At 39.7% G+C, this 27,457-nt stretch overlaps 1 protein-coding gene across 2 annotated transcripts in view; it reads left to right on the top strand.

Annotated features, from left to right (window-relative positions):
• Positions 1 to 27,457, top strand: part of BARD1 (BRCA1 associated RING domain 1) — a 79,877-nt gene that overhangs the window by 10,902 nt on the left and 41,518 nt on the right. For both annotated transcript variants that reach the window (XM_023642278.2, XM_070269237.1), the window contains exons 2-4: positions 792 to 848; positions 7,270 to 7,418; positions 20,367 to 21,325. In XM_023642278.2, the coding sequence (XP_023498046.1) occupies positions 792 to 848; positions 7,270 to 7,418; positions 20,367 to 21,325 (1,165 nt within the window). The remainder of the gene's footprint in view (positions 1 to 791; positions 849 to 7,269; positions 7,419 to 20,366; positions 21,326 to 27,457) is intronic.

Below are 27,457 nucleotides of genomic sequence, written 5' to 3'. Positions count from 1 at the left end.
GTACCATTTACCGTTACCTTTTGAGGATTATCGAATATCGCAGGTGTTTTGATGGGCAGTGTTGGGAATACTTGTGTTTCTGTGCCATGAATCTCATTCATCTGCAGACTGCCCACCTGATGATTCATTCCTGTTTGCAGTTGCTTAAAGAACAAGACAGTTAACTTCCTGTGAACTGAAAGAAGGGCTATACTTGTGACAAGGCATCTATGAAAAATAGGTGACTACTTAACAATGGCCAGAAACCAAAGTTTTCTTGTGGGACACCATAAATTCTTATGGTCAAGGTGACCAGATGTCCTGGTTTTCCTGGGGCAGTCCTGCTGTCCCAGCATCCTATCCAGTTATCACTCCCCTTCATTCTCAGAAATGTTCTCTTTTGGACAATACGTTATATGGTCATCCTGCTTGAGAGTCTCGTTTTGAGATTTATGGTCTACCGTTGGAATCATTAGGTGAAGATTTATCTTAGTAGTTGAAAGAAGCAACCTGTCAGAGGTTAGCCTGTAAGAGGTTTAGAAATGCTTGAACAAAGTTGCTGCTTTCTATGACTTCACAGTATATACATTATGAAAAGTGTTAGAATTTGTACTGAGTTTGATACTTGCTATTTGAATTCAGTGGGTGTGTGATGATACAATATTTAACCTGGATGAATACATCCTTAATATCTTCTGCTTTGAGGAAGAGAGCAATATGGTAGTGTTGGGCTTTGGATATATGAAATGTTGGGTATAAAATTTTTATCTAACAATGACCTAAGTCTTGATTATTTTCTTTTCTTCAAACAGCACTAGTATTCTGAGGGAGCCTGTGTGTTTAGGAGGATGTGAGCACATTTTCTGTAGGTAAGTAATTATGTATATAGTATAACTCTATTTTTTCCTAGGTCATAGTCATGTAATCATATTGATAATAATGTTACATTATGTTTGTGTAACTCTCATAAACTGCAAAGTAACTTACTGTACATTATCTCAGCTTGATCCTCATAGCTGTCTTAATTGACAAAAAGAAAATCAGAGCTCATAGAGGATGACGTGTCCAAAGTTACAAAGCTTAGTAAATAGCTTTTCTAAGCCTAGGGAAAAAACATTAATATGTACATATTATATAATTCAAATATGTCTTTTTTATCTTTCCAGTTAGTTTTGAATGTGAACTTTCCAAATTATGAAAGTCTAGTTCTTATAGTTATTGTATTAGTTTCTTAGTGCTGCTGTAATGAAGTACCAAAAACTGAGTGGCTTAGAGCAACAGAATTTTATTGTCTCAAAGTTCTGCAGGCCAGAAGTCCGAGAGCAGGGTGTCAGCAGGGCTGGTTCCCTCTGAGGGCTGTGAGGGAGAATCCGTCCATGCTTCTCTCCTGCCTTCTGGTGGAGCATCATTGCTTTCTGGCAGTTGGGCGTTCCTTGGCTTCTGGATACACTACTCTGATCTTAGCCTTCAGGTTCACATGGCATTCCCTCTCGTGTACATGTTTCTCTGTGTCCAAATTTCCTCTTTTTATAAGAATACCACTTATATTGGATCAGGGCTCATGATGATGATCTCATCTTAACTTGATCATCTGCAAAGACCCTATTTCCAAGTAAGGTCACGTTCACAGGTACTGGGGATTAAGACTTCAGTATCTTTTCAGGGGATGCAATTCAAGCCATAACAGTTATTTCATGTTATAATATGAAAGCCCTGGCTTATAGATTAGAATATTAGATTTTCATCTCATCCTGTTTCTTAATTCAGGAGAAATCAATTAAAGGACTGAATGTCTTAGTTTAATTGTCTGTGAGACAAGGTTAATATAGCCTCCTTCGAATCAGTCTTTTAATTATTTCAAGTTACGACCGACTGTCTGGCCTGAGCAAACTGCAAGATGAGGTTGAAGCATATATGAAAATAATTTACGGTGTGATTTCAGTGGGCTGGGGATGTGTGGGAGGCAGCTGTGCTTGGGGTCCCAATTGGGTTTGTAGAAACGTAGGTCTGCTATAGGGGGCATACCAGCAGAAGGATGGGGTAGGAAACAGTGCCTATTGCTTACCTGACGTCTCCCTTTGGGTGATGCAAAGCCATCTCAGACTTGATGTGCTCAGAGCAGATCTGTCCATCATCCTCGCCTTCAACCTGTGCCGGCCGCACTCATCTTCATAGCAATAAATGGTACTACCGACTGCACAGGTGCTCGAGGCAAAAACCACAGGTCTTATCTGATTGCTCTTTTTCTTCCTTATCTCACATCATTAAGTTCTGTCAGTTCCACCTCAAAGTGTGCCCTGAATCTTGAATTTCCCCTTTTTTCTGTATATTAACTGCTGTTTACCCTATGGTCCAGGCCACCATCATATTTGCTCTCCTCAGACTGTTGTAGTAAGTTCATAACTGGTTGTCTTCCCCGTTTTTGCATTCTTGTCAGAGATCTTTTAAGAATGAAGATCATCCATATCATTACCCTTCTTAAAATCCTTCTTCAGTGGCTTCCTGTTACAATTAGAATAAAATTGAAAATTTGCACTAAGGTCCACAAGACCCTGTACAGGCATAACTCGGAGATACTGCAGGTTTGGTTCCAGACCACTGCAATAAGGCGAAGAGTGAAATAAAGCAAGTCACACGAATTTCTTGGTTTCCCAGTGCATATTAAAGTTATGTTTACATTGTATTGTAGTCTGTTAAGTATGCAATAGCATTATGTCTAAAAAGAATGTACATACATTAATTAAAAATACTTTATTGTTAAAAAATGCTAATTGTCATCTGAGCCTTCAGCGAGCCATAATCTTTTTGCTGGTGGAGGGTCTTGCCTCCATGTTGATGGCTGCTGACTGATCAGGGTAGTGGTTGCTGAAGGTTGGGGTGGCTGTCGCAATTTCTTAAAATAAGACAACAATGAGGTTTGCTGCATCAGTTGACTATTCCTTCCGTGAACGACTTCTCTGTAGCACACAATGCTGCCGTTCAGTTACATCTTCAGGTTCCGCTTCTAACTTTGGTTCTCTTACTGTTTTCACATCTACCGTTACTTCCTCCAATGAAGTCTTGAACCCCTCTAAGTCATCCTTGAGGGTTCTAATGAACTTCTTCTAAACTACTAATGTTGATATTTTGACCTCTTTGCACGAATCATGAATGTTCTTAATGGCGTCTAGACTGGTGACTCCTTTCCAGAAAGTTTTTAATTTACTTTGCTCAGATCCATCAGAGTAATCACTGTCTATGGCAGCTATAGCCTTACAAAATATATTTCCTAAGTAATAGGACTTGAAAATCGAAATTCTCCTTGATGCATGGTTTGCAGAATGGATGTTGTGTTAGCAGGGATGAAAACAACATTAATCTCATCGTACGTCTCCATCAGAACTCTTGAGTGACCAGGTGCATTGTCATTAGCAGTAATATTTTGAAAAGAGTCTTTTTTTTCTAAGCAGTAGGTCTCAATAGTAGGCTTAAAATATTCATTTGGTAAACTGTGTTGTAAAGAGATGTACTGCATCCAGGCTTTGCTGTTCCATTTGTAGAGCACAGGCAGAGTAGATTTAGCATAATTCTTAAGGGCCCTAGAATTTTCAGAGTGATAAATGAGCATTGGCATCAACTTAAAGTGACCGGTTGCATTAGCCTCTAACAGGAGAGTCAGCCTGTCCTTTGTGGCTTTGAAGCCAGGCAATGAGTTCTCCTCTTTAGCGATGAAAGTCCTGTCTGTCATCTTCCTCCAATATAAGGCTGTTTTGTCTACTTTGAAAATCTGTTGTTTAGAGTAGCCACCTTCCTTAGTGATCTTAGCCAGATCTTCTGGATACCTTTCACAGCTTCCACATCAGCTCTTGCTGCTTCACTGCACGTTTATGTTATGGAGACGGCTTCATTCCTTAATTCTCATGAACCAACCTCTGCCAGCTTCAGACTTTTCTTCTGCAGCTTCCTCACCTTTCAGCCTTCACAGAATTGAAGAGAGTTAGGGCCTTGTTCTGGACTAGGCTTTGGTTTAAGGGAATGTTGTGGCTGGTTTGATCTTCTATCCAGACCACTAAAACTTTCTCCATATCAGCAGTGTGGCTGTTTCACTTTCTTATCCTTTGTGTCTTCACGGGAGTAGCACTTTCAACATCCTTCAAGAACTTTTCCTTTGCATTCACAACTTGGCTAACTGTTTGGTGTAAGAGGCCTCGCTTTCAACCTGTCTTGCCTTTTGACCTGCCTTCCTCACAAAGCTTAAGCGTTTCTAGCTTTTGATTTAAAGTGAGAGATGTATAACTCTTCCTTTCACTTGAACACTGAGACGCCATTGTAGGGTTGTTAGTTGGCCTGTTTTCAATATTGTGTTTCAGGGAATAAGGAGGCCCAAGGAGAGGAGAGAGATGGGGGAACTGTCAGTTGATGGAGCGGTCAGAACACACACAACATTGATTGATTAAGTTCGCTGTCTTATATAGGTGTGGTTTGTGGCACCCCAAAACAATTACAACATTACAGGACCTAGTTCCTGTCTGCTTCTCAGACCACACTGCCCTCTAGTTCACACCGTTCTAGCCACCTTCTCCTTTTAGCTCATTAAACGTGCCAAACTCACTCCTGCCCCAGGACTTCTGCACTTGCTATTTCTTCCATCTGGAATGTACTTCTGCCGAGTATTTCTGAAACTTAACTTTTCATCACTTACACTTCAGCTCAAATGTCACCTCCTCTAGAAGGCCTCCCACGATCCCTTTATGAAATGATGCCTGCTCCCTGTTCCTACTCCATAGCAGGCGCATTTGTTTTGTTTCAGCTGATGCACTTGCTGTATATAATAGATCAGTGACAGAGCTGCTCGGGCCTAACAAACTCCATGAAAGTATACGTAAAGCTGTGTGTGTGAGAGAGTGTAAGAGAGAGAGAGAGAGATCCATACCTTTAATTGGATAGAGGGGTCTGTGACTTACAATGGCCAAAGAGATATTACGAGAGGCATGAGGACATCTTAAAAGAGAAAACAGTCGTCTGTTTATGACACAAACACAGGAAAGAATGGATCCAGTGCAGTTTTGGTTCATTTTGAATGTATCACGCCAAAAACTAGGGCTGCTGTTTGTGTTCTTGGCAGATTTGGAGCTATGTAAAACGGCCAAGCAATGCTGTAAGTACCATAGCGTTTTTTAAAAACTGGTTTGGCTGTATTTATCCCAATCTAACTGAAGCGTGAGTGTGCGGGGGCGTTGGGGCGGCACAGACTTTTCTCTCATTGACAGTGTGGTGGTGCTTTCTGGTACGTCCATGCCAATCCCTGATAAAAGTTGTACATGGACTCTAAGATAGAAGTCGTTGATGACACCTGGCGGGGGACTCCAACTTTGCTCTCAGACCACTTTACACTCTTAAAAATCGAGGACCCCAAAGAGCTTTTGTTTGTGTGTGTGTGTTTACCATATAAAACTGAGACATTTAAAAAATACTAATTCATTTAAAAATAACAATAGTAAGCCCTTTACAAACTAACATAAATAATGCTTTTTTAGGAAAAATAAATATTTTATAAACCAAAGGAAAAATGTAAGAGTGGCACCGTTTTATAATTTTGCAAATCTCTTTATTGACTTGCCGAAGAGAAGACGGCTAGATTCTCATGTCTGCTTATGTATTCAGTCTGTTGGGGTGTTTTCGTTGAAGCGCGTGTGTGTGTGAAATCTGGTTTTACACATCCCTATAGTTGGAAAAGGAATATTTTAATAACCTTTTCAGATAATTATGGCTATTCTTTGATACTACACCACCACTTGTGAAGTGCCAGTTTCTTCAGATTTGTTGGTGTGAAATCTAAAACCGTATCAATGAACTTTTTTGCTCTGTTCTGTTAAATTCCATCGGTTTTTCCCGCACTGTGAATAGATCTTCTACCCAGCATGACTTGATGGCATCATACATCGGTCATTGGAAAATACTGACTTGCTGAGTTGTGCAGATCTATTGAGATATTTCCCCAGAGTTCTGCATTAATGTATATAAAATAATTGGAGAAGAGTCATGAACAAACATTATGGAATATATGAACTAGACTGATCCGAGAACTAGTGTGGTGCTGGGTCAGTGTCTTAATTAACTGGATCTCATTTTCTTCATCTGAAAATGAGGTTGCGGTCCTTGATGAGTGGATTTTGACTATATTTCACTAGTGTTCCTCAAATAATTAAGTATTGCACAACAGTTGACAATTTAAATTCCTGAGGAATCGGTTTACCTATTTTATTTGTTGGAGTTCCAAGTGAGCAAGCAAACTCACAGAAGTCCCTTTGTTTGCTAGAGAGTTGCTGTTTATTGAACCCAGTGATCGGGAAGGTCCCTCCCAGCCCTGGTGTGGTTTATAGATTCATTTTACAACCTTTATTGAGTTACTTTGTGGCAGGAATTACGCTAGGATCTAAGGTTGCAAAGATTAGCAATGCCACAGGCTTTTTCTGAAGGAAGCTCACGTTGTAAGAATCCTCTGTGCCTACAAATGAGTGAGTCACCTGAAAGGGATGTAGTGTTTGGGGGAGATGTGGCTTCCGCAGTGGTTACATTACCCAGTCCTGCTGGAGACCACTGGCAAGCCTACGGAAGGGTGGGTTTGTAGGTCTCGTTTCAGAATTCACAAATAGGCTTCAGGGGGGATTGTGAACCCCTTTTCTTACAGGAGCTTGTGTCTATCTTCATTAGATTAGCAAACACTTTGTAACCTCAAAGTTAGGAAAACCCTTCTAACTCCTGGACAGATAACCCAAGGTAATTTAATTGAGTCTACAGGTTATAAAATTGTCTGGAAGAATCAGAGAGCTTTTCTCAAAAACTGCGTTAAAGCCTTTAGACACTTGTCCAAAAACAAGACAAAAAATACCTTTCCCTGTCTCTCTGCAGTGATTTTGGGGGGCTCCATGCAGTGCAGTGTTAGGGTCTGGGCTGGGCAAGGTTGCGATCCATGGCTGCTGTGCATTGGGTACTAAATGTGTTTGTTTATCTCTCCCTCTGTACTCTCACCCTTTGGAAGCTATAGAGTTATTTGCAGGGAAAAATTAGGTAGAGTAATGTCTGGCCAAGTCTCTTCATAGCAAATTACGTAAGCAACTTTAGATTTAGATTTTGTGTGTGTTGTATATCACGCTCTTTCAAAAACATTATTTTAACAAATGTTTTATAATTGACTGTTGTTTGTTACAACAACCTCTTCATTGACTTCTGTTCAAACTCTTTATTTTTTGGAATTCCTTTTCTGCTGCATGTGTTGATAAATCTGTATATTTTTTAATCCTTTTTAAGTAATTGTGTAAGTGACTGCATTGGAACCGGATGTCCAGTGTGTTATACCCCAGCCTGGATACAAGATGTGAAGATAAACAGACAGTTGGACAGCATGATCCAGCTTTGCAGTAAGCTTCGACATTTGCTGCATGGCCATGAGCTTTCAGGTGAGAAAAATCACTGTCTCCCTCTGGTAAATAACTGATGAATTCATACTGGTCACATAAAGTATGTCAAATATGAATGACGTATTTCAGATTTTAAGATTCATAGTGTTTGTAATCATTTTGAGAAGTGGCAGACACCTTAGAGGTAATTAAGTCTGACTCCCTCGTTTTATAGATGAGGAACCAAGGTGCAGAGAGATTCAATGATCTTGCCTAAAGTCACACATGTGGTTAGTACCGGAAGCAGGAGAAATGGAGCCTGTTTCTTCCCATTGTCAGCCCAGAGACTTTCACCACCTGCACTGCCTGCTTTTTACAATTATGATAGTTTCTCTATAATATATGTGGAATAGTGATTTTGTCCTTAATAATAATGATTTTGTCCTTAAACTCACTTAAATATACTTTACAAGATAGAATACAACCTTTCGTGGATTGCTTTTCTAGACTGAATTAATTAACACATTTTGAAAGAGCAAAAATCTAATATTCATTTTCTTTTCTATTTAAATGGGGGTTAATGTCTTTCAAATTGCTCTTAGACTCTGTTATTAACTATACGTCTTCCCATTGTGCCTTCTGCTGAGAACTCACTAGCTGTGGAAAGAAAGTAAAGTGTTTTCAGTCTTCATAACTACATATTAGAGTTGGCTTTTTATTGACCAGATTACGCCATTTTAGCACGTGTTTATAGGAGAACCTTGCCTTGACTGCCAGGATGCCATGAATGATCGATAATGCTCACAGAGAATGGTTGGGTTTATGTTCATAAATCTTTTGATCTTAGATTTCTGGCTTGATGTATTATTGTCAGCTACTAAAGCTGCAGCTGATTTGACAAAATAAGGAAACAAGGCAGATACTTTGAGTCTTATTGACCAGGTCTTTATTTTTAAGAGGAATTTCAGTCATAGTCCATCTATGAAAAGTTTTCTTCATCTAGTTATCAGTTTGTTGTATGAGACTCCATTCTTTTATGATAAAAGGTGCTATCGTGATAAAGTTCTACTTATTTTCACATGTAAATATACATGTATGGTAAAAAGTACTTACCTTTTTAAAAAAGTCATGTTGTGTTATAAACCTCTTTAAGAGCACAATGAGGAAAATTTCATTGTTTAGTTCTCTGTATTCTTTTCCTTCTTTTTCAAAGGCAGTGCTGAGAGTGTTTATTTTCTAGTTTAAAAGATTGGGGTGTGATCTGGCTTCTCACCTCCTCCCCAGACACACACACAAACACACAGTATCCTTGATGGAAGCAGGAATTCTTAATCAGGAGTCGTGCATCTTCGGCAGTGTTGGGGTGGGAGAGGGGAGGATTAGTGAGCCTCTTGAGTTAAGGGTACAGTACGGAAAAGTTCATGTCTGTGTGAAAGTGGCTTTCGTTAGATTCTTAAAGATGTGTGGTCTGTTAGGCATGTGGGCTATGCGTTGAAATTTGGGGTGCTTCCTTGTGGCTGTCATGATTTGCTTTGATTCTTCCCCACTTGCTGTACAGTAATATATTAACTTGCCAGGCTGCCATAACAAAGGACCCCAAGCTGGGTGGCTTATGCAACAGAAATTTATTGTCTCACAGTTCTGGAGGCTCGTAGTAGTCCTAAATCAAAGTGAGGGTAAGGTTGGTTACTTGGAAGGCTGTGAGGAAAGGATGTGTTCCAGGCCTCTCTCCTTGGCTTGTGGATGGTGGTCTTCATTTGCACATGTGTTCTCCCCGTGTGCATCTTTGTGTCAAATTTCCCCTTATTTTAAAAGATTTTATTTTTCCTTTTTCTCCCAAAGCCCCCCGATACATAGTTGTGTATTTTTAGTTGTGGGTCCGTCTAGTTGTGGCATGTGGGATGCTGCTTCAGCATGGCCCGGTGAGCAGTGCCATGTCCACGCCCAAGACTCGAACCGGTGAAACCCTGGGTCGCCGAAGCAGAGCGCGCGAACCCAACGCTTGGCCACTGGGCCAGCCCCCCAAATTTCCCCTTTTAATAAGAACACCATTCATATTGTTTTAGAGTCCCACCTTACTCATCTTTACTAATTACATTTGCAATGACCCTATTTCCAAATAAAGGCACATTCTGAGGTACTGGAGATTAGGACTTCAATATATAAGTTTTGGGAGGGACACAATTTAACCCATAACAAGTAATGTGACTTTTTTTTAATTGGAGTATAGTTGCCATACAATATTGTATTAGTTTCAGGTGTACAGCATAGTGATTCTGCATTTATTTACCTTACAAAATGACCACTCTGATAAGACTAGTAACCATCTCTCATCATAATGTGACATTTTTAATGGTGATAAAAGGGGAAGCAGAGTAACCCTTGATGGATTGACTGTAGTGGATTATGGCATACTGGGGTGTGGGGTACCATGGAGTGCAAAGAAGAATTAGATGACTCCTCAGGAAATTTTACTGTGGTTAGTGATGTTGGATCATGAGAATGGTTTTCATATTTTGTGGACCATGGAATATGAAATGCCTTAATATTTCATCATTAAAAAAAGATATTTAGGAAAATTACTGAGTTTAGAACAAGTTTTTGTGTGGGACCTGAGGCCTTTGGAATACTCTTTTTTGTTTAAGAGTGAAGGTGGAGTCTGGGGAGAGAATTATAGTGCTTCATTTTCCAAAGGCCATTTGTGTTCGTTTTCTTTGTTAAAATGAGTAATCATTACATTAATCCTTACCATAGTTTAGCAGTGCTGGCTTTACCATTTTACTTATTTTAAGATGAATTGAAATTTCACCGTTTGGATACAGTATAGTCAGAATTTCAGGAGGTAGAAAGTCACCTTTAATCCCTCTATTCTGTAGATGAGGAAATTGAGGACCCAGGTTATGCAGGGCGGTCATATTGTTAGTTCTTGCTCACTGTTTTATCATTTAGCACAATGCTTTCATTAGAAGTATAGGTATTCGTTGTATTTGTTGCATTGAGTTGGAGAAAAATTGGCAGGGTTAAGACTAATTTATATCCCAGAGACCAAACTTAATTAAAACTATTTTAAAACAAATTCTTAGATTTTGGTTTCAACAATTCCTTTTATAATGGTAGCATCCTACTTTGCTATTTTTGTAGAAGATGATAATCTAGAGTATAAACATATTGAAATATAAATTTCTGTCCAGATCTGTAATTTCCATGATGCAAAGCTTTTTTTATTTATTATCAGTTGCTTCATCATCAGCTTTTCCTCCCAAGGCCCCCCAAAACAAACTAGTCTTGTGGTATTTGAGGGTTCTTTGGGGGTATTTCCCTTTGTTTCTTTATAGTTTAACTATTCAGTGTATTTTATTCAGTTCTTTTATGTTAGTTTATTATCTAGCAAGTACTTCTAAAACTAAAGTGGTATAAGGTGAACTAGGTGAATAGTAGGGGGAACTAATAGTTGGGGACAGATAATGACTGATCCTCTTTATAATGAGGAAATTGGAAAATGAACTCATGAAATAAGGGTATTCGCTTAAGTGATCTCTGAGGTCTAGCTCCAAAATCGTATCGTTCTGTTAAATGCTCAAGTGTTGAAGGTGATGAAGTGGAATGGTTGGACATCTCTCACATTTTCTCTATTTTTTTTTTAAAAAACTCTGTCGTTCACAATTTATCTTCCAAGTGAACCTTGTTACTTGCATTTACTATAGAATATATAATTACTGTAATTTAGGTGGGTAATTAGGAAGAACTTGTCAAATCATGGACATAGTATATGGTATCCTGGCAATAAAGAAGCCTGATTTATGGCAATACTTTCTAAAATGAGCTTCTAAATACTTGAACAGATTTTTCTCGGTTCAGTGTGCTTTAAAGAGAGGAGATTGTCTGTCATGATTTTTTCTGACAACCATTTGTAGATAATTTTACCTTATTCTTTGTAACATAATCTGCTTTCTTCTAATGGAGATAAATTTAAAAGTTTTTATTTTCTCCTGCCCCGCGTCATGTTAAATCAGACCTTGCAGGTGCTGGTCAGATTCTGTGAAGCGTGTGTTGGTGTTGGTGACATTGAAAAAATACTTTGATTATGCTTTCAGAGCGTCACAGTTTCCTCTTCTGGTTTCAGGAGAGATGCTGGTCTTTCTGCAGTGAATTACACAGTGTTTCATTTATGCTGTGACTTTTCTATAATAGATGAAGATGAGCGTTTGAGTAGCTGTGTTGGTGTTGTTTTTTTAAATAGAACTGAATACTTCTTAACTCACAAAATAATCATTCTTCAGTGAAGGCAGTAATGTTGCACAGATGGTAGCAAAGTGCTTCCCTTTGATTTTTAATAAGGGACTAGTTGTCAAAGAGATTTCTCAACTTCTGTTGTGAAAGCTATAATAGAGAATAATTTGAAAGGCACACAATGTGCATGATTATAATCCTTTGATGTAGATTAATGATGGCTAAATCACATTTTCTAATTGCCTCCCTTTTCTATAGTTTATTATTAAATTTCAAGGAAAAAACTTGGCTAAGTAGTTCCTTAGCAACATGTGCATCTCTGTTCCTCAATATTTTGTGGTATACTCAGAAATATTTAAATTCAGAGAATAGATTCTTTTAAATGTCATCATTAAGAAATTTACTATGTAGAGGAAGGATCAATATTTTTCTTCATGAAATGAATATGGTAATTTATCATGCTTAGAAGCGTTCACCCATAAAACTGTTGTAGCTGTTAATAGTATGATTTATGTTTCATTGGTGGTGGTGGTTTTGCTTTTTACAGTCTTAACTTCGATATGCTGCTTAAATTCCAGACTTTACAGTCCTGTTTGCTGCTGTGTCCTTGCTTAGTTAGGAAAAGATACATAATTAAAGTCTTCTTGAGTACATTTATTATTACTGGATGATGAGTGAAATTATTGTGTACATATAAAGTACATGAATATATGCTCTTTTCATTTACTTCTTTATAAGTTAGAAAATATGTACACCTGAGTGTGAAATTTGTTGTCTTTTCAGATTTAGATTTTTTAGTCACTTGAGTAATGTTCTTGCTACTTATAAGCCTTGATTTTCATTTAAGTGCCTAATCCTACATTTTTTAAGTTTTATAAGCATTGAGGACTTCAGGCTTTGACTTGTTTTTAAATGAAAATGTCATCATCTATGTTAAAAAAGTCAAATACAAGTTTTTACAGACTTCCACAGGATTAACCTTTAAGTCTTTGTAATCCTGAGTCTTTCTTGTAAAGTACGTTTCATTTTGACCTTTCCTCTAAACTTGAGATTGTATCAGAAATGGTTTGGTTTTGAAATCTACTTATCCCTGTAGAGAAAAGACCTTTGTTGATTCGAGACATAAAGTCTCTGTGTGAATGGAAACCCCATTCTGATTGCTTTGATTTCCAAGATCCTGTCCTAGCAACACCCTGTGGACCAGGCGATGTTCAGCTGGGACACAAAAAGGATGTCCGAGGGTCTCCCTTCTTCAGATCCACAGGCCTGCTTCCAACTGGGTTCACCGTCTGTCTTTCCAAGGTGATAATTCCATTTCCACCAGGAGGGAGGGGTGGGTGGTTACTGTGGAGTGAAGTTCGAATTCTTTTGCTAGGCAGGGATCATGTCTCTGAAATTTCTAGAGTTAAATACTAATTATTTGTATTTCAAAATCCATTATTTTTTGTTTTTTCCTACCTGTTCAAGGTGCTTTTGCTTGGCAGATGTATTTATAAAGGTAGTACTCTGGTACTCAAGAAACGAGGTGAAGGAAGAATAGGCAGAAGAAGAGATTCTGAACTTTAGAGAAGATTTGAGCTTTTAGTTTACTAATTTTGTTTAATAATTTTAAGCTGGTAAAATAAGAAAATGTTCTGTGTGAATAAAATATCTAAAAGGAATTAAAAAATATTTCATAGCTTCCTTTTCTCTTGCTGATGTTTTAAAACATGAGAATGTTGAAAAGAAGTTTATTCCCAGAAACAATAAGAGAAATGAAATTAAGATTATGTTATGTCTCTTAACTATTAAAACCTCTCAGGAATAAGCACTCTTGACAATTTTATATTACACCTTAGTCACATCAGACACACTTATTTCCCACATGGTGGATGTTTCCAGTCCTTAGGAGTAAGAAGCATAAGTGGCTGTTGGTTTTCTTCTTAAACTAACTTAGTTTTAGAACTCGGTTTGTTAAAATTTTTCTTTAGGTTCTGTAATATAAGAAAAGTTTTACACAGAGTTCTCTCTAGCTTAAGTGAGAAGTGACTTCTCTGGAGAAAAAAACATAATTCAGTTAGTTTCCTTTTTCTTCTCCTCTATTATTTTTTTTGGTAGAACAAATAAAACATATTCAAAATGTCCAGTTGGTCAGAGGAGAGTGGTAAGTCTGTGTTAATTTGGAGAGCGAGTATGGGCAGTGTGGAACAGTTTGTTAATTCTCTCAGGCGGGCTGGTTTTCCATCTCCCTGTCTTTCCTGGGTGCTTTTTTGTGCCACAGTGTGTGTGGAGAGAGGAGCACTGGGTGGGCAGGCGGGAGACACCCTCCGCCTCCTTTCTCTCTAATGTTAATTCTTCATCTTAAAATGAGAGAAATGCACAAGTGAGCCTCACGTTTTCATCTAGCCCTTAAAATGAATTCTAACCTCCCTGGAATAAATACCCGTCAGGATTTAAGAGAGGATATCAAATCATTTATTCATCGGTATTTGCTGAGCACTGTTTCTGTGCTCACCACTGTGGGCCGGCCGGGGTTGGTTTTACATCTGTATGGGCTGGGAGGAGGGAATTGTAAGGGAGTATTTTTTGAAGAAAAATGAATGAACCTAAAGGCAAAACCAAAATAAGACAAGGTGAAGGGGGTTGCTGGCAGAATCAGAAAGTGGGTAGCTGTACAGCTCATTCACTGTTTCCTGAGCATCTGTTAATGGGCAGGCCTGGTAGGTCTAAAAATACACCATGTATAGAGATTGTGATACACACAGAACAAAGAAAAACTCCACTACCCTACTGTTTTACTTCTGACGCCAGATGTGTGGATTTTCAGCACATGAACCATTCTGTGACACCTGTTGGGTGTCCTGCAGTTTAACTCAGTTCTGACACTGCCTACCTGGAGATAGCATCGGATCTCACAGGTTGAGAGCTCAGTCCCACAGGACCGCCCCCATCCCCTTCAGATGCCGGTCTCAAGTCCAGGTCGTGCTTCTGACTGACAGCTGTACATTGGAGGTTCCTCCGGCCTCCTGGGGTTTGATTAATTTGCTAGAGTGGCTCACAGAACTCAGGAAAGCATTTACTTACTAGATTACTGGTTCGTTATAAAAGGATATACCTCAGGAACAGCCGGGTGGAAGAGACGGACAGGGCGAGGGATGTGGGAGGGGGCGCGGAGCTCGCCTGCCCTCTCTGGGCGCACCACCCCCTCAGCTCCCTGCGTTCCCCCGGGAGCTCTCCCACCCTGCCCTGCTGGGTCTCTATGGAGGCTTCACTGCAGAGGCACGACTGGCGAAGTCATGGCCACTGGTGCCTGATTCAGCCTCAAGCATTTCTCCCCTCTTGGAGATCAGGGAGCGGGACTAAAAGTTCCAACCTTCTAATCATGGCTGGTTCCCCTGGTGGCACCCGGCCTCCATCCTGCAGGGCTTTTCCGAAAGTCACCTTCATTAACATAAACTCAGGTGTGATTGAAAGGAGCTTGTTATGAATAACAAAAGACACCCACTTCACCTTCATCACTCAGGAACTGGGCACACAACTAAATATAAGAAAAGATGCCCCTGTGGTTCTTACATGGGAAATGAGGAGGGTTTGAGGAGCTCTGTGCCAAGAACAGTGGATGAAGACCAAATCTAATTTCTTATAATAAGTCACAGTATCACATATAGTGTGTACTTAGTGAAAACAGCCCTGAGTTCGAAGGCCAGCTCTATCACCAGCCACATATATGACCTCACACAAGTTGTGTTTTCTATTTGTTTAATTTCCCTAAGAAATATCGGAGAACGTTCTCTTTGCAACTGATCAAGCAGTGCGAAACTGTGCAGACTGAAAGGTGAAAGTCCTGCTCTACCCTTTTCCCCACCTGAAAAGCACAAAATCCCTTTCTTTTTCAGAGGTAGTTTTCTTTGTTTAACCTAGTCTTTCTTTTATGACTTATGAAAGTATTTGGACATAAATGCAATAGAAATTTTAAAACATAAACGGGATTGTGCTACCCTTACAAGTGTCTTGAAGGTCTTTGCATGTTAGTTGATATGTACAATGGCTATATAAGATTTTATAGTGTAGGGCCAGCTCTTGTGACCTAGTAGTTAAGTTCAGCACAGCACACTCTGCTTTGGCGATTCCCAGGTGGGGACCTACACCACTCGTCTGTGACCATCCTGTGACTATCCTGTGATGGTAACTCACATACAAAAAGAGGAAGATTGGCAGTGGATGATAGCTCAGGGTGAATCTTCCTCAGCAAAAAAAAAAAGAAGAAAAAAAAAGATTTTGTAGTATAAATGCTCCATGGTTAACAGATCCCCAGTCTTTGAACACCGACTGAACTTTTCCCTAATTTACGTTATTACAAATATTGCTGTGATTAACATTCTTGTACATCCATGTTTGCAGGCACATGCATGACTATTTTGTAAGATAGATTACTAGAGGTGAAATTGCTTTATGAAAGGATATATACATTACAAATTTCTCGATTTGGTTTGCTAATGTTTTATTTAGCAGTTTTGTATCTTTAGCCGTTATGGGCCAAAGGCCCGTATGGATTCCTGCACACACAGTGGGTTGTGATAGAGGAAAGGAACTCTGAGCTTGGGGAATGGATCGTCTTTGTAGGAAGCAGAAACAGGCCTGCGTGTCTTCCTGGGGAGACACTGCCACATTCCTCAGAATTGCTTGCTGCAAGCATAGTCCTGAGAAATGGCCCCCGTCAAGAGCAGCCAGGCCCTTGCCTTCTTATGCTCCTGCAGGGATGGGGGTTCTCAGGACCCCTGGCAGACTCTCTCCCAGCATCAGGGTTTCCTTAGGTGTGCTCAGTGCTATAAGCCAGAACCTTGTGAATTGTCCTTGTCACCTTGTTCTTGTATTTATTTCATCACCAAATCCTGTAAATTTTCTCTCTTAAATATTTTTCAAATCTTCTTCTTTGTCTGCTGCCACCTCCCTAGTCTGTTATCTTCTACTTATACTCCTACTTTGGCCTCTTAACTGTTATTCTTGCATCCACTCTTGCCTTCTTCCAGTCTCTTTTCCCACACTACAGCCAAGAGTGATCTTTTAAAAACGCAGATGTAGGCATGACCACCTGACTTACATGGAACGTTTGACGATTTTCCCTTGCTCTTAGCATAGGTATCGAAGTTTTTAACATTGCAGCAAGAATTCGCGTGGTCTGGCTATTGCCTATTTTTATAGTCTCGTCTTTAGACCACTTTCTTCCTTGGTCTCTGCAAGGCAAGTATACTAACCGTCTTTTAGTTCCTTAAGTTATTATATGTCCTCCTGCTACTGGGCCTTTAAACATTTTATCATCTCTCCCCTACCTCTAGGTTTAGTTATTTAGGGTCTTTTAGATTTTATATTTGATGCTTTTTACTATTTCTTCTGCTAGAATGCTTATCAGAGCTCCTATGATCTTTCTCTTGGATGATAGCTACGTAATTGGTCACTGTGACCACTCTTGTCTTTCTAAAGTTCCTCCTCCCACATAGCAGCCAGAGCGATCATTCTAAAATGTAAATTGTTATATCCTTTCCCTGAATTGAGTCTGATCCAGGTTGCTTTACCTGGATTATAAGATCCCATTCATTCAGCCAGTAAATATTAATTGAGCATCTACTATGAGCTAGACACTGTGTAGGTACCAGAGATAGGGCGGGTTGAGGCACAAGCTTGCCTTCATAGGGCTTATATTCTGATGGGAAGAGACAGATAAGACACCAAAACATAAGTAAAGTAAGTGGGAGGTGAGGGTATGTAAGTTTAAATAGAGTGTCAGGTGTGGTCTCACAAAAATGTGACATTTGAGCAACGACCCGAAGTTGGGGAGATAGCGAGCCATGCCAATATTTGGAAAAGAGGCCTCTGGGCAAAGGATCAGCAAGTGCAAAGGCTCTGAGGCAGAAGCAGCTTAGTGTGTTTGGGGAACAACATGGAGGCTCAGTGGCTGGAATGGTGAGTAAGGAGGAGAGAACGGGTGATGAGATCAGGAAGGAAAGGGGAGAATCAAGATGTATTTGGCCTTGTAGACAACTACGAAGATTTTGACTTTTATTCAGAGTCAGAGTGGAACTCTCTGGAGGGTTTCATTGACATGATCTGACCAATTATAAAAGGACACCTGGCTGCTGTGTTCAGAATAGACTTAAGGGGGAGGAGACAAGCACATAATCAGGGAGATGACTTTGGAGGGTATCATAATGATCTAGTGAGAGATGAGATTGTCTTACACCATGGTGGCAGGAGTGGAGGTAGTAAAAAGTGGTCAGATTTGGGATATATTTTCCAGGTAGAACTGATAGAACTTGCATTTTGCATATGATTGCAGAGGCAAGTTTGACTCTAAGGTTTTTTGTTCTAGGCTACTGGATTATGGATATGCCATTTACCGAAATGGGGAAAAACTGTAGGAGGAGCAGGTCTGAGGGGCTGTTCAGTATGAGATAGCTCGTTAGGAGGAGACTTGCAGGTAGTGCTAGGGAGGCACTTGAATATTGGAGTCTGGAGTTCAGGGGAGAGGTCTGGGCTGCACTTACACATTTGGAGTTGTCAGTGTATATATAGATAACGATGTACATATATATAAGGTCACTGAGGAAGTGACTGCAGATGGAGAAGTCCCAAGCCCTCCCACTTCACAGGTTGGTGGAATAAGGATTATCAGCAGAGAAACCCGAGACTGAGCTCTTTATAGAATGCTCTGCTCACTTGTCTGACTTCATTTCCCTCCATTTTCTGCTCCTTCTCCAAGCTCCAGCCACGCTGGCTTTCTATCCGTTGAATATGTGCTAAACTTGTTCCCGTCTTAAGACCTTGGCACTTGCTCTTCCTTCTGCCTGGGAAACACTTTCCTGCCTCCTTATGTGGCTGCTTCCCTTTCGTCATTTACCTCTCAACTCCAAAGTGAGCTCCCCACAGAGGCCTTCCTTGATGACCTTAGCTAAAGCAGCAAGGTGTTTGTACAAGAAAATGTGACCTTGTCTACTTAGGGACAATAAACAATGACTCTTATTTTTTAACTCTCATGAATCTTTATGTTTTAATTCCTGATAATAAATTTGTATTTTTTAAAAAACTTCTTTTTAAAGTATAACGTACATATCAAAAGTGTATAGCTTAATGAATTTTCACAAACTGAACTCACCCAGAAGAATAAACAGTATTCTAGATGCCTCTCTTGTTGTCCTCTTCCAGTGACTGCCTCCTTTTCCCAGAGGGATAACCACCTTTCTGACTTTACACATTACATTAGTTTTAGCCATTTTTATCTACTCGTTTGTATCTGGCTTCTTTTGCTCAGGAGTATGTTTGAGTATGTAGTTATACTTCATTTGTTCTCATTAGTTTTGGTTTACATGACTCGAGGTTATATGAGATGGTACATTTGTCACTGTTATCTTTAATCCCCTTGGTTCATTTTCTCTGAAATAATTTTAGAGCAGGTAGTGTGAGTCCTCCAGCTTTGTTCTTCTTCAAGATTGTATTGGCTATTCTAGGTCTTTTGCTGTTCCATATTATGGTTTCTTTGTTTTTCCATGTAAATTTTAGAATTAGCTTGTCTGTAAGAAAACCCTCCTGGACTTTTCATTGGGATTATGTTATAGTCTGTAGATCTATTTGGGAGAATTGACATCTTAATAATATTGAGTCTTCTAATTCATGAACATGGTATGTCTTTCCATTTGTATAGGAGTTCTTTCCATAAATGTTCTGTAATTTTCAGCAAAAATAACTTTGTACATATTTTGTTAGATTTATATTTGAGAATTTTTTGTTATTTTTGGTACTAGGGTAAATGATACTGTTTTTTAAAATTTCAGCTTACGTTTGTTTGTTGTTAGTATATAGAAATGCAGTTGAAGTTGAACTTGGTATATTGACCTTGTATTCTACGACCTTGCTAAAGTCATTTGTTAGTTTATTAATGGTTTTTTTTTTAAAAACTTCCTTGGGATATTTTACATAGTCAAGTCAGTTGTGAATAGATATAGCTTTATATCTTCCTTTACAATCTGTGTGCCTTTTATATCTTTTTCTTACTTTGCTGTGCTGTCTATGACTTTTAGTATGATGTTGAGTAGGAGTGGTGAGAGTAGATATCTTTGCCTTGTTCTTGATAATAGTAGCAAGATAATAGGAACAAAACAGTAGTTCCAGTCTTTCACCATTAAGCTTGATAATAGCTATGAGTATTTTTGTAGATGCCCTTCATCAGGTTGAAGAAGTTCCCTTCTGTCCATAATTTGCTGAGTCTTTCTTAAAATTGTGAATGGATGTTGGAGTTTGTCAAATGATTTTTTTCTGTGTCTGTTGAGAAAATCACATGGTTTTCCTTTAGTTTGTTAGTAATATAGTAAATTATATTGATTGTTTTTCAAAATTCTTTTTTTAGATTAAGCATCAATTAACAAGTCTTAGTTTTTTTTTACTATTATTTATTAAATTCCGTATCTGTCTATTTATTTAGCATGTGTTTTCTTCATGGCTTTATCACCATCAGCATACTGTATGTTCTATTTATTTATTTGCATATTCTGCCTATCCCCAATGGAATATACATTTTATGTTTTATTCTCTGCTGTATCTCCAGTCCCTAGAACATTGTCTGGAATAAAGTAAGATTCAGTAAATATTTGTTGAACGAGTAAATATCTGCTCTCAAGGAGTTTATAGTCTAGGAGGGAAAAAGAGGTATACACATAAAAGGAGAACTATAAACAAAATTTTCTGGGAGCTCAAGATGGAAGAGATTAATCATGTAACAGATTTCTTTTGCTTTTTTTTTAAAATTAGATTCAAAAGAAGATACACCTGGGAAAGGTTTATTTAATGATGCAGAAAATAAGAAGAATTCAATAAAAATGTGGTTTAGTCCTCGAAGTAAGAAGGTCAGATATGTTGTCACTAAAGTTTCAGTGCAAACCCAACCTCAAATGATAAATGATGAAAATAGTCAGCAAGCCTCAATGTATGAATATGTTTCTCCAAGTCCTACAGGAGATGTTTCTGAGAGGGCTAAAAAGGCTTCTACAAGATCTAGAAAAAAGCAAAAAAAGAAAACTCTAGCTGAAATCAACCAAGAGTGGAATTTAGAGGTGGAAAAAGAAGATGGTGAACTTGATCCCAAACAGGAATGTAAGGAAAAGCTGGTCTCCTTCTGTAGCCAACCATCTATTATTGCTAGTCCTCAGACAAATGGTGAAGTAGACTTCCTGGCAAGTGGCTCTGTAACAGAATCTGAAAGTTTTGGAAGCTTAACTGAAGTCTCTTTACCATTGGCTGAACAAATAGAATCTCCAGAGATTAAGAGCAGAGATGAAGTAGTGACTCCTGAGAAGAATCTCTGTGAAAATTATCTTTCTTCTAAGAAATCCTTGCCATTAGGTCATAGTGGAAAACGTGGTCGTCGCAACAGACTTTCCAGTCCCATTTCTAAGAGATCTAGAAGCAGCATTCTGAGCACTGGTGGAAGTTTTGTCGAGCAAACAGTGCTCTCAGAAAACCTCCCATTGCCTGGCTGTTCTTCACCACCTTCAAGCAAACTTAAAGTTGATGACGCATTAGGGAGTAAAAACAGTAATATATCAGATGAGTCTCTTAGTCTTTCACCAGGAACACCCTCTGCACTGAATAGTCCAAGTTACAGACGAATGATGACCAGCCCCTCAGCAATGAAGCTGTCACCCAACAGCCTTATGGCTGCAAAAAGAAATCATAGAGGAGAGACTTTGCTCCATATTGCTTCTATTAAGGTAGGATGCTTATTCTGAAATACAGTTTTGGAGTGAGACCAACAGTAAAACAATTTGCTTGGGGTTTGTGAAAAATGACATAAGACTACTAGGATAATTAACCTGCCACAAATGTACTACTTCTGAACCAGAGAAGCAAAATTCATATGGACTGCATCCCCACCTCAGTTAGAGCAGTGGCCCCTGGGCCCAGGAGCGGGATCTTGCAGGAGAAAACCAGTATTTCAATATTTCAGCTTCTACTTTACCCAAGTGCTTTTGTTTTTGTCTATCCCATAATGGTTTGGTTCAGTTTTCACTATTTTGTTTACCCATTCTTCTCGTGCTTTTTGAATATTATAGACCATTGCCAAGCTACTGCTGCCAACATATCTTTATACCTAGCAAAGGAGCTAAGGGCAGTGTGAGAGGCCACAAGCTTCTGTGTATGTTTGCCAGGATTTGGAAGGTTGAAAGATGTGGTCTGAACATCTCTCCAATGATCTAGAAAGTTGGTTGTCAGAAATGGCTACTGCGGTTCAACACGAAGAAGCTTCCCCGTGCCCCACGGCCAGCTATTCGTTTTACTAGCCTGTTCATTGAAGTTAATTCTCTTTATTTATTGCCTCAAAACCTGGGGTGTGGCAGTGTTCGTTTCTTGGGACCAGGCCCGTTCGCCGAGTGTGAGGTGTACTTGCGCGGGCTGATCTCTGAAATTGAGGCAAGTACCACACATCAAGGGCAGCAGTTAGCGCCATAGCTTTACAGACTTTGATCTGTTATTTCGTGCAAGTGTTATGAAAATATAATATGAGAGAGCTTAGAACTAAATTAGGATAGTTTTTATGATGTTTCAGTAAATTCTTTGGGAAATCCTTGGGTCTTTTGCAAGGATAGAGAGCTTTGGGAGGTCTGGAAGGAACCCGTGGAGGCCCCCAAATGTAAGGCTGTTGAGCAACGTCAAACATCCTGGAAGAAGGTGGAGCAGACGTTGGGTCCAGGGATTCCTGTGTTGTTGTGTGGAGACAGGGAAATGCACAAAATGAGTTTCTCCCAACCGTTAGTGTTTTATTTTTTTTCCTTGCTTTGTCTTCCAATAAATGGTGAATGTAGATTATATCTGATGCCAGTCCCGGGGGAGCGTGCCACATGAGTATGCGGGGGGTTACATATCCCCTGAACAACTTGAGTTTTCAGAGTTGTCTCTGGTTATATTTTGGTTTGATTTTTGCAAAGCATGATTTTAAAAATCAGGCTATATTTTGTTTTATATGTATAATGCATGCATAATATACACTATTATAATCCTAACACTATAATGTTATTAATACTTTATAGACATAAATAGCTAGCATGATGATAATTATTTTTGTTTGTTTTTTCTGATTCATACATCAGAATGTCAGCTGCTTCAGTTTCTGCGTTTTGCTTTCTGGAAATTACCTTCACACCACCAGGCAGGCATCAACTTACACTGGTAGAGAATTTTTTTTTACTCGTAAGAATAGTTTGTCTTTCTTAGTGAGGATCCCTAGGACCTAAGTGTCTAGGCCGTGGTTTGGCAAACTGTTTTTTAGAGTAACTATTTTTAGCTTTGCAGGCTATATAGTCGTAACAGCCATTCACCTCTGCCATTGTAATGCAAACGCGGCCATAGACAATATGTAAACCAGTAAAGCTTTGCATACAAAATTAGTGTCTGGCCTAGAGGCCACAGTTTGCCTATCTTTGGCCTAGGCTGTGGAAAAAAGCCCAGCAGAATCTTAAGACAGGAAAAAATGGTGGCATGATGCTGTCTTGGTGAATTTTTCCCATTGATATGTTCAAGATTACTTCATGCAAGTTTTGTCAGATTGTCAGTTTTCTTAGAATTGTCCTGTCAGAATTGTGATTGCCCATTTTGATTCTCTCGAATTTATGAAATACTGTTGTTGTTAGTTGGCAGATGCTGATATAGTATATTTTAAAAAGTTAATTTATTTCTGTTGTTTTTGAAATCACTATTTAACAAGTCTTCTCTTTTAGAAATTTATTATGAGTTGAATGTATGTTTCCATCTCAGCTTGATTTTGAGTCAGAACAAATACTTGAAAAAAAACAAACAGTAGCTTTGTCAGTAGATTTACCTCTTTATAAATAGTAGTCATTTCATTTTCTTACCCTAATTTGTTCATTTACAGCCGAGAATGAATAATCTGTGTACTAGAAAACCGAATATTGCAATTATGCTGTCATATTTATGCTCTGTACCCACCTGCTTCAGAAAGGGTTTGAGGTGGCTCTAAAGTTAAAACTACCATACAGTGGACCAAGGACAGGGACAGAGGACAGAGTTACTGCGCTGAATAATGAGTGTAGAGCTGATGGCCTTTCAGGCAGCCAAAGCAGATAAGGGGAAGTGCCAGGTTTTTGCTGTCAGAGATAGATTTTGTTGGGACTGGCCCGGTGGCACAGCGGTTAAATGCACACGTTCTGCTTTGGCGGCCCGGGGTTCACCGGTTCGGAACCTGGGTGCGGACATGGCACCACTTGGCAGGCCATGCTGTAGCAGGCATTCCACGTATAAAGTATAGGAAGATGGGCACGGGTCTTAGCTCGGGGCCAGTCTTCCTCAGCAAAAAGAGGAGGATTGGCAGCAGTTAGCTCAGGGCTAATCTTCCTCAAAAAAAAGAAAAAGGTTTTGTTGTAGTTGTAGCTGTTGTTTCCCCTGCAGCATCTTGGTGTGCTTCCGATGCCCATTGTTCTCCCAGATTTTAAGTGTCTATGGTCTCACTGTGCATACTTGGTGTGTGCACGGTGGGCAGGGGCCCTGCAGTAGTTTCACTGCTCTCTTGGGCTAGTTAGCGTCCCTTGCTGCAGTTACAGCTTTCCAGACTGATCTCTGAACTTGGTAACATTATTAAAGGAACTCTTTATTGTCTTACCCAAACTTACTGCTGGGCATCTTCATTGGCCATCACCTTTCCGTGGCTGCCACTCTGGTAGAAGCCACTTGTCTGTCTTGCCCTGACCACTTGCAATCACAACCAGTTACCACAAGAGTAGTGACTTAAAACAAGGTGGACTTATTTTCTCACAGTTCTTTGGGTCAGAAGTCTGGAATTTAGTCACTAGGCTGAAATCAGTTTGTTAGCCGTGTCCCTTTCTGGAGGCTCTAGGAGAGACCCTGTTTCCCCCGTTATTTGGGTTGTTGACAGGAACTGCATAGTTCCTTGTGGTTGTAGGACTGAGATCCCGTTTTCTCCCTGGCTTTCAGCTGAGGGCCGTTCTCAGGTTCTGGAGACCACCGCAGTCCTTAGTTTGTGGCCCTCGTCCTGTCTTCACAGCCAGCAGTGGGAGTCCTTCGCACATGCCGTCTTTCTGATCTGGCGGGAAAGCTTCACTGTCTCTGTGGACTCCCAGGAGTAGACTGGGGCCACCCAGACTGTAGGATGTCTCCGTCCCTGATTTGCTTTACAAAGACCCTTTGCCATATAAGGTAACGTAGTCATAAATCCTGGGGATTGGGATGTGGTCATTTTTGGGGGGAGTCATTATTCTTCCGACCACAGCAGTGGCCTTGCTCTGCTTTTCTTTATACCTCCTGCGGTGAGTTCTCATGACAGCCAGAGTAGTCTGACCCAAGTCAGATCTTACCTTTCTCTGCTCTGGTATGGGTAACTTCCTGGCCCCCTGAATACAAAACCACAGTCCTTCTCATGGCCTCCGCAGCCCTGCCTTCTTCAGGCTTCTGCTCAAATGCCACCTCTTCAGAGAGACTTTTCTTTTTTTTTTTTTTTCTTCCTTTTTCTCCCCAAAGCCCCCCGGTACATAGTTGTATATTCTTCGTTGTGGGTCCTTCTAGTTGTGGCATGTGGGACGCTGCCTCAGCGTGGTTTGATGAGCAGTGCCATGTCCGTGCCCAGGATTAGAACCAACGAAACACTGGGCCGCCTGCAGTGGAGCGCGCGAACTTAACCACTCGGCCACGGGGCCAGCCCCCAGAGAGACTTTTCCTAACTTATCTAAAGTAGTAGTCCCTGCCATACCCTTAGGTGTTTTGTTTATCTTCCTATTATTCTTTCCTGACGTTGTTTTAGATCTCTTTGTTTCTTGTCTCTCTCTTTCGAATGAGAGCAAGAATTCTGTTTGTTCACTGTTGTATCTTCAGTATCTAAACATTGCCTGGCACATAGTAGGTTGATATTTTGTTGAATAAATGAGTGAATTTTCCACTCAGCCATGATCTGAGCCCCATTCTCCTATCACCCTGGACTTTAACTTTATGAATTATTCAGGTGCAATCATTAGTGCTAACAATACTGGGCATGTGTTCTTTCCTCTGCCTCTTATATCCTTTCCTCTGCATCTTTCTCTTTTCCCTCCTGGTCCTTTTGTACCTAACCTTCAAAATCCAGCTCATGTTGTACCTTCTTATAAGTCTTTTTCAGAATTCCCAGAGTTAGTTTCTTCTCTCTGCTCACATTATTTATTTGCATTTACATTCATTTAGGTTTCTATTTATTATATGACTCCTCAGTTAAACTTTGTGATTATCTGGAGTATATTCCTCATCTAAAATTTAATTTCAAAATATGAGTAATAACTCCACGTTTCAAAAATAAGAAAAATATTTACAGTGGAAAGCCTTGCTCCTGTTTCTGCCTCCAGCCACCCACCCTACTGCTGACAAGCCCTCCCTGCTCCCTATCTCTTACTTTCTTGTGTATCTTTTGTGAATTTCTCTATGCAAACATAAGCAAATCTTTCCATATTAGCACAGAGCTTTCTGTACATTTTGTAGTAGCGTAGCTTTCCATGAATTTGCATCTTGTAACTAGTCCCTTACTGATGGGTGCCTGTTTGTTTCTGTCCTTTGGCTTTGATAAACAGCGCTGCAGTGAGGCATCTTTGTTTCATGTGTGAGCAGGTATGTCTTTAGGATCAATCCTTAGAAGTGGGACTTCCAGGTTAATGTAAAGCATTTGTTATCTTGTTTATCTTGATCCCTCCATACTTGGTAATGGAAGGCTCTTACTAAATATCCAGACTGCCTAAATATCCAGGCTGCTTACTATATCATCAGCAGATACAGTTTATATTATCAATTCTCAAATTCTTTTTTCAGCTCAGGATCCTGGGCTTATAGGCCAGCCACCTAGTTTTTGGACAGTCAGCACCTTTTGAATGCAAACCCTCACAGGATTATTCTTGAATTCCTTATTTATACTTTTGTTTTATTATGCTATGGAACCTGAGGCAGAATATTTATTAATGTGATGCCTGGGATGTTGTGAACATTCTCTTTTAACCAGAACAAAAGTTGGCATCTCGAGGCTCTCTTTATTCCCCATGTTTCTATTAGAACATATATGTCACCGATGGTTAAAATGCTACTGAGAGGGGCCAGCCCTGTAGCCGAGTGGTTAAGTTCATGTGCTCCTCTTCGGTGGCCCAGGGGTTTCCCGGTTCGGATCTTGGGCACGAACCTAGCACCGCTCATCAAGCCGTGCTGAGGTGGCGTCCCACGTAGCAGAACCAGAAGCAAGGACCTATAACTAGAATATACAAGTATGTACTGGGGGGCTTTGGGGAGAGGAAGAAGGAAAAAAATAGAAGATTGGCAGCAGATGTTAGCTCAGGTGCTAATCTTTAAAAAAAAATGCTACTGAGAACATTATGTTATAAATGAGAGATTTTATGAGAAAGCATTATGCCTAAACTAAGATAAGCACTCATATGGTTTATTCTTCTGATTTAATAAAAAAAAAAATACCTTAGTATGTGACATTTCTCTAGACATAGAGAATTTTGATTTATTGTTCTATTATGTCACCATTTTATTATGTTACCTGCTTGAGAATTTGTAGGTGCTGGAATAAAATTCCCCAAAGTTCTCCAGCACAGATTCTTAAAATGGTAATGAATACTCATAATTCATGCCACGGCAATGAACGTATTATGAAATAGAAGCATGGCTTGAAGTTGTCATGTTGTGATGTATTTGTGATGCAGACATAATAGATAATATTTTGAAGGCAACTGACGAGGCATGACATGCTTATAACATAACAAAAGTGATGAGAATCTCCCGGGTAGAGAGAAAGTCCCTCCTGAGGAGCCTCCTTCAAGGTCTGACTTTGTAAGTCGTTAGACTTTAAGGCAGTCATGTTG

The sequence above is a fragment of the Equus caballus genome, chromosome 6 (assembly GCF_041296265.1).
Source record: "Equus caballus isolate H_3958 breed thoroughbred chromosome 6, TB-T2T, whole genome shotgun sequence".
Lineage (NCBI taxonomy): Eukaryota > Metazoa > Chordata > Mammalia > Perissodactyla > Equidae > Equus > Equus caballus.
The sequence above is the reverse complement of the archived record's forward strand: the minus strand, read 5'-3'. Positions and strand labels throughout refer to the sequence as shown.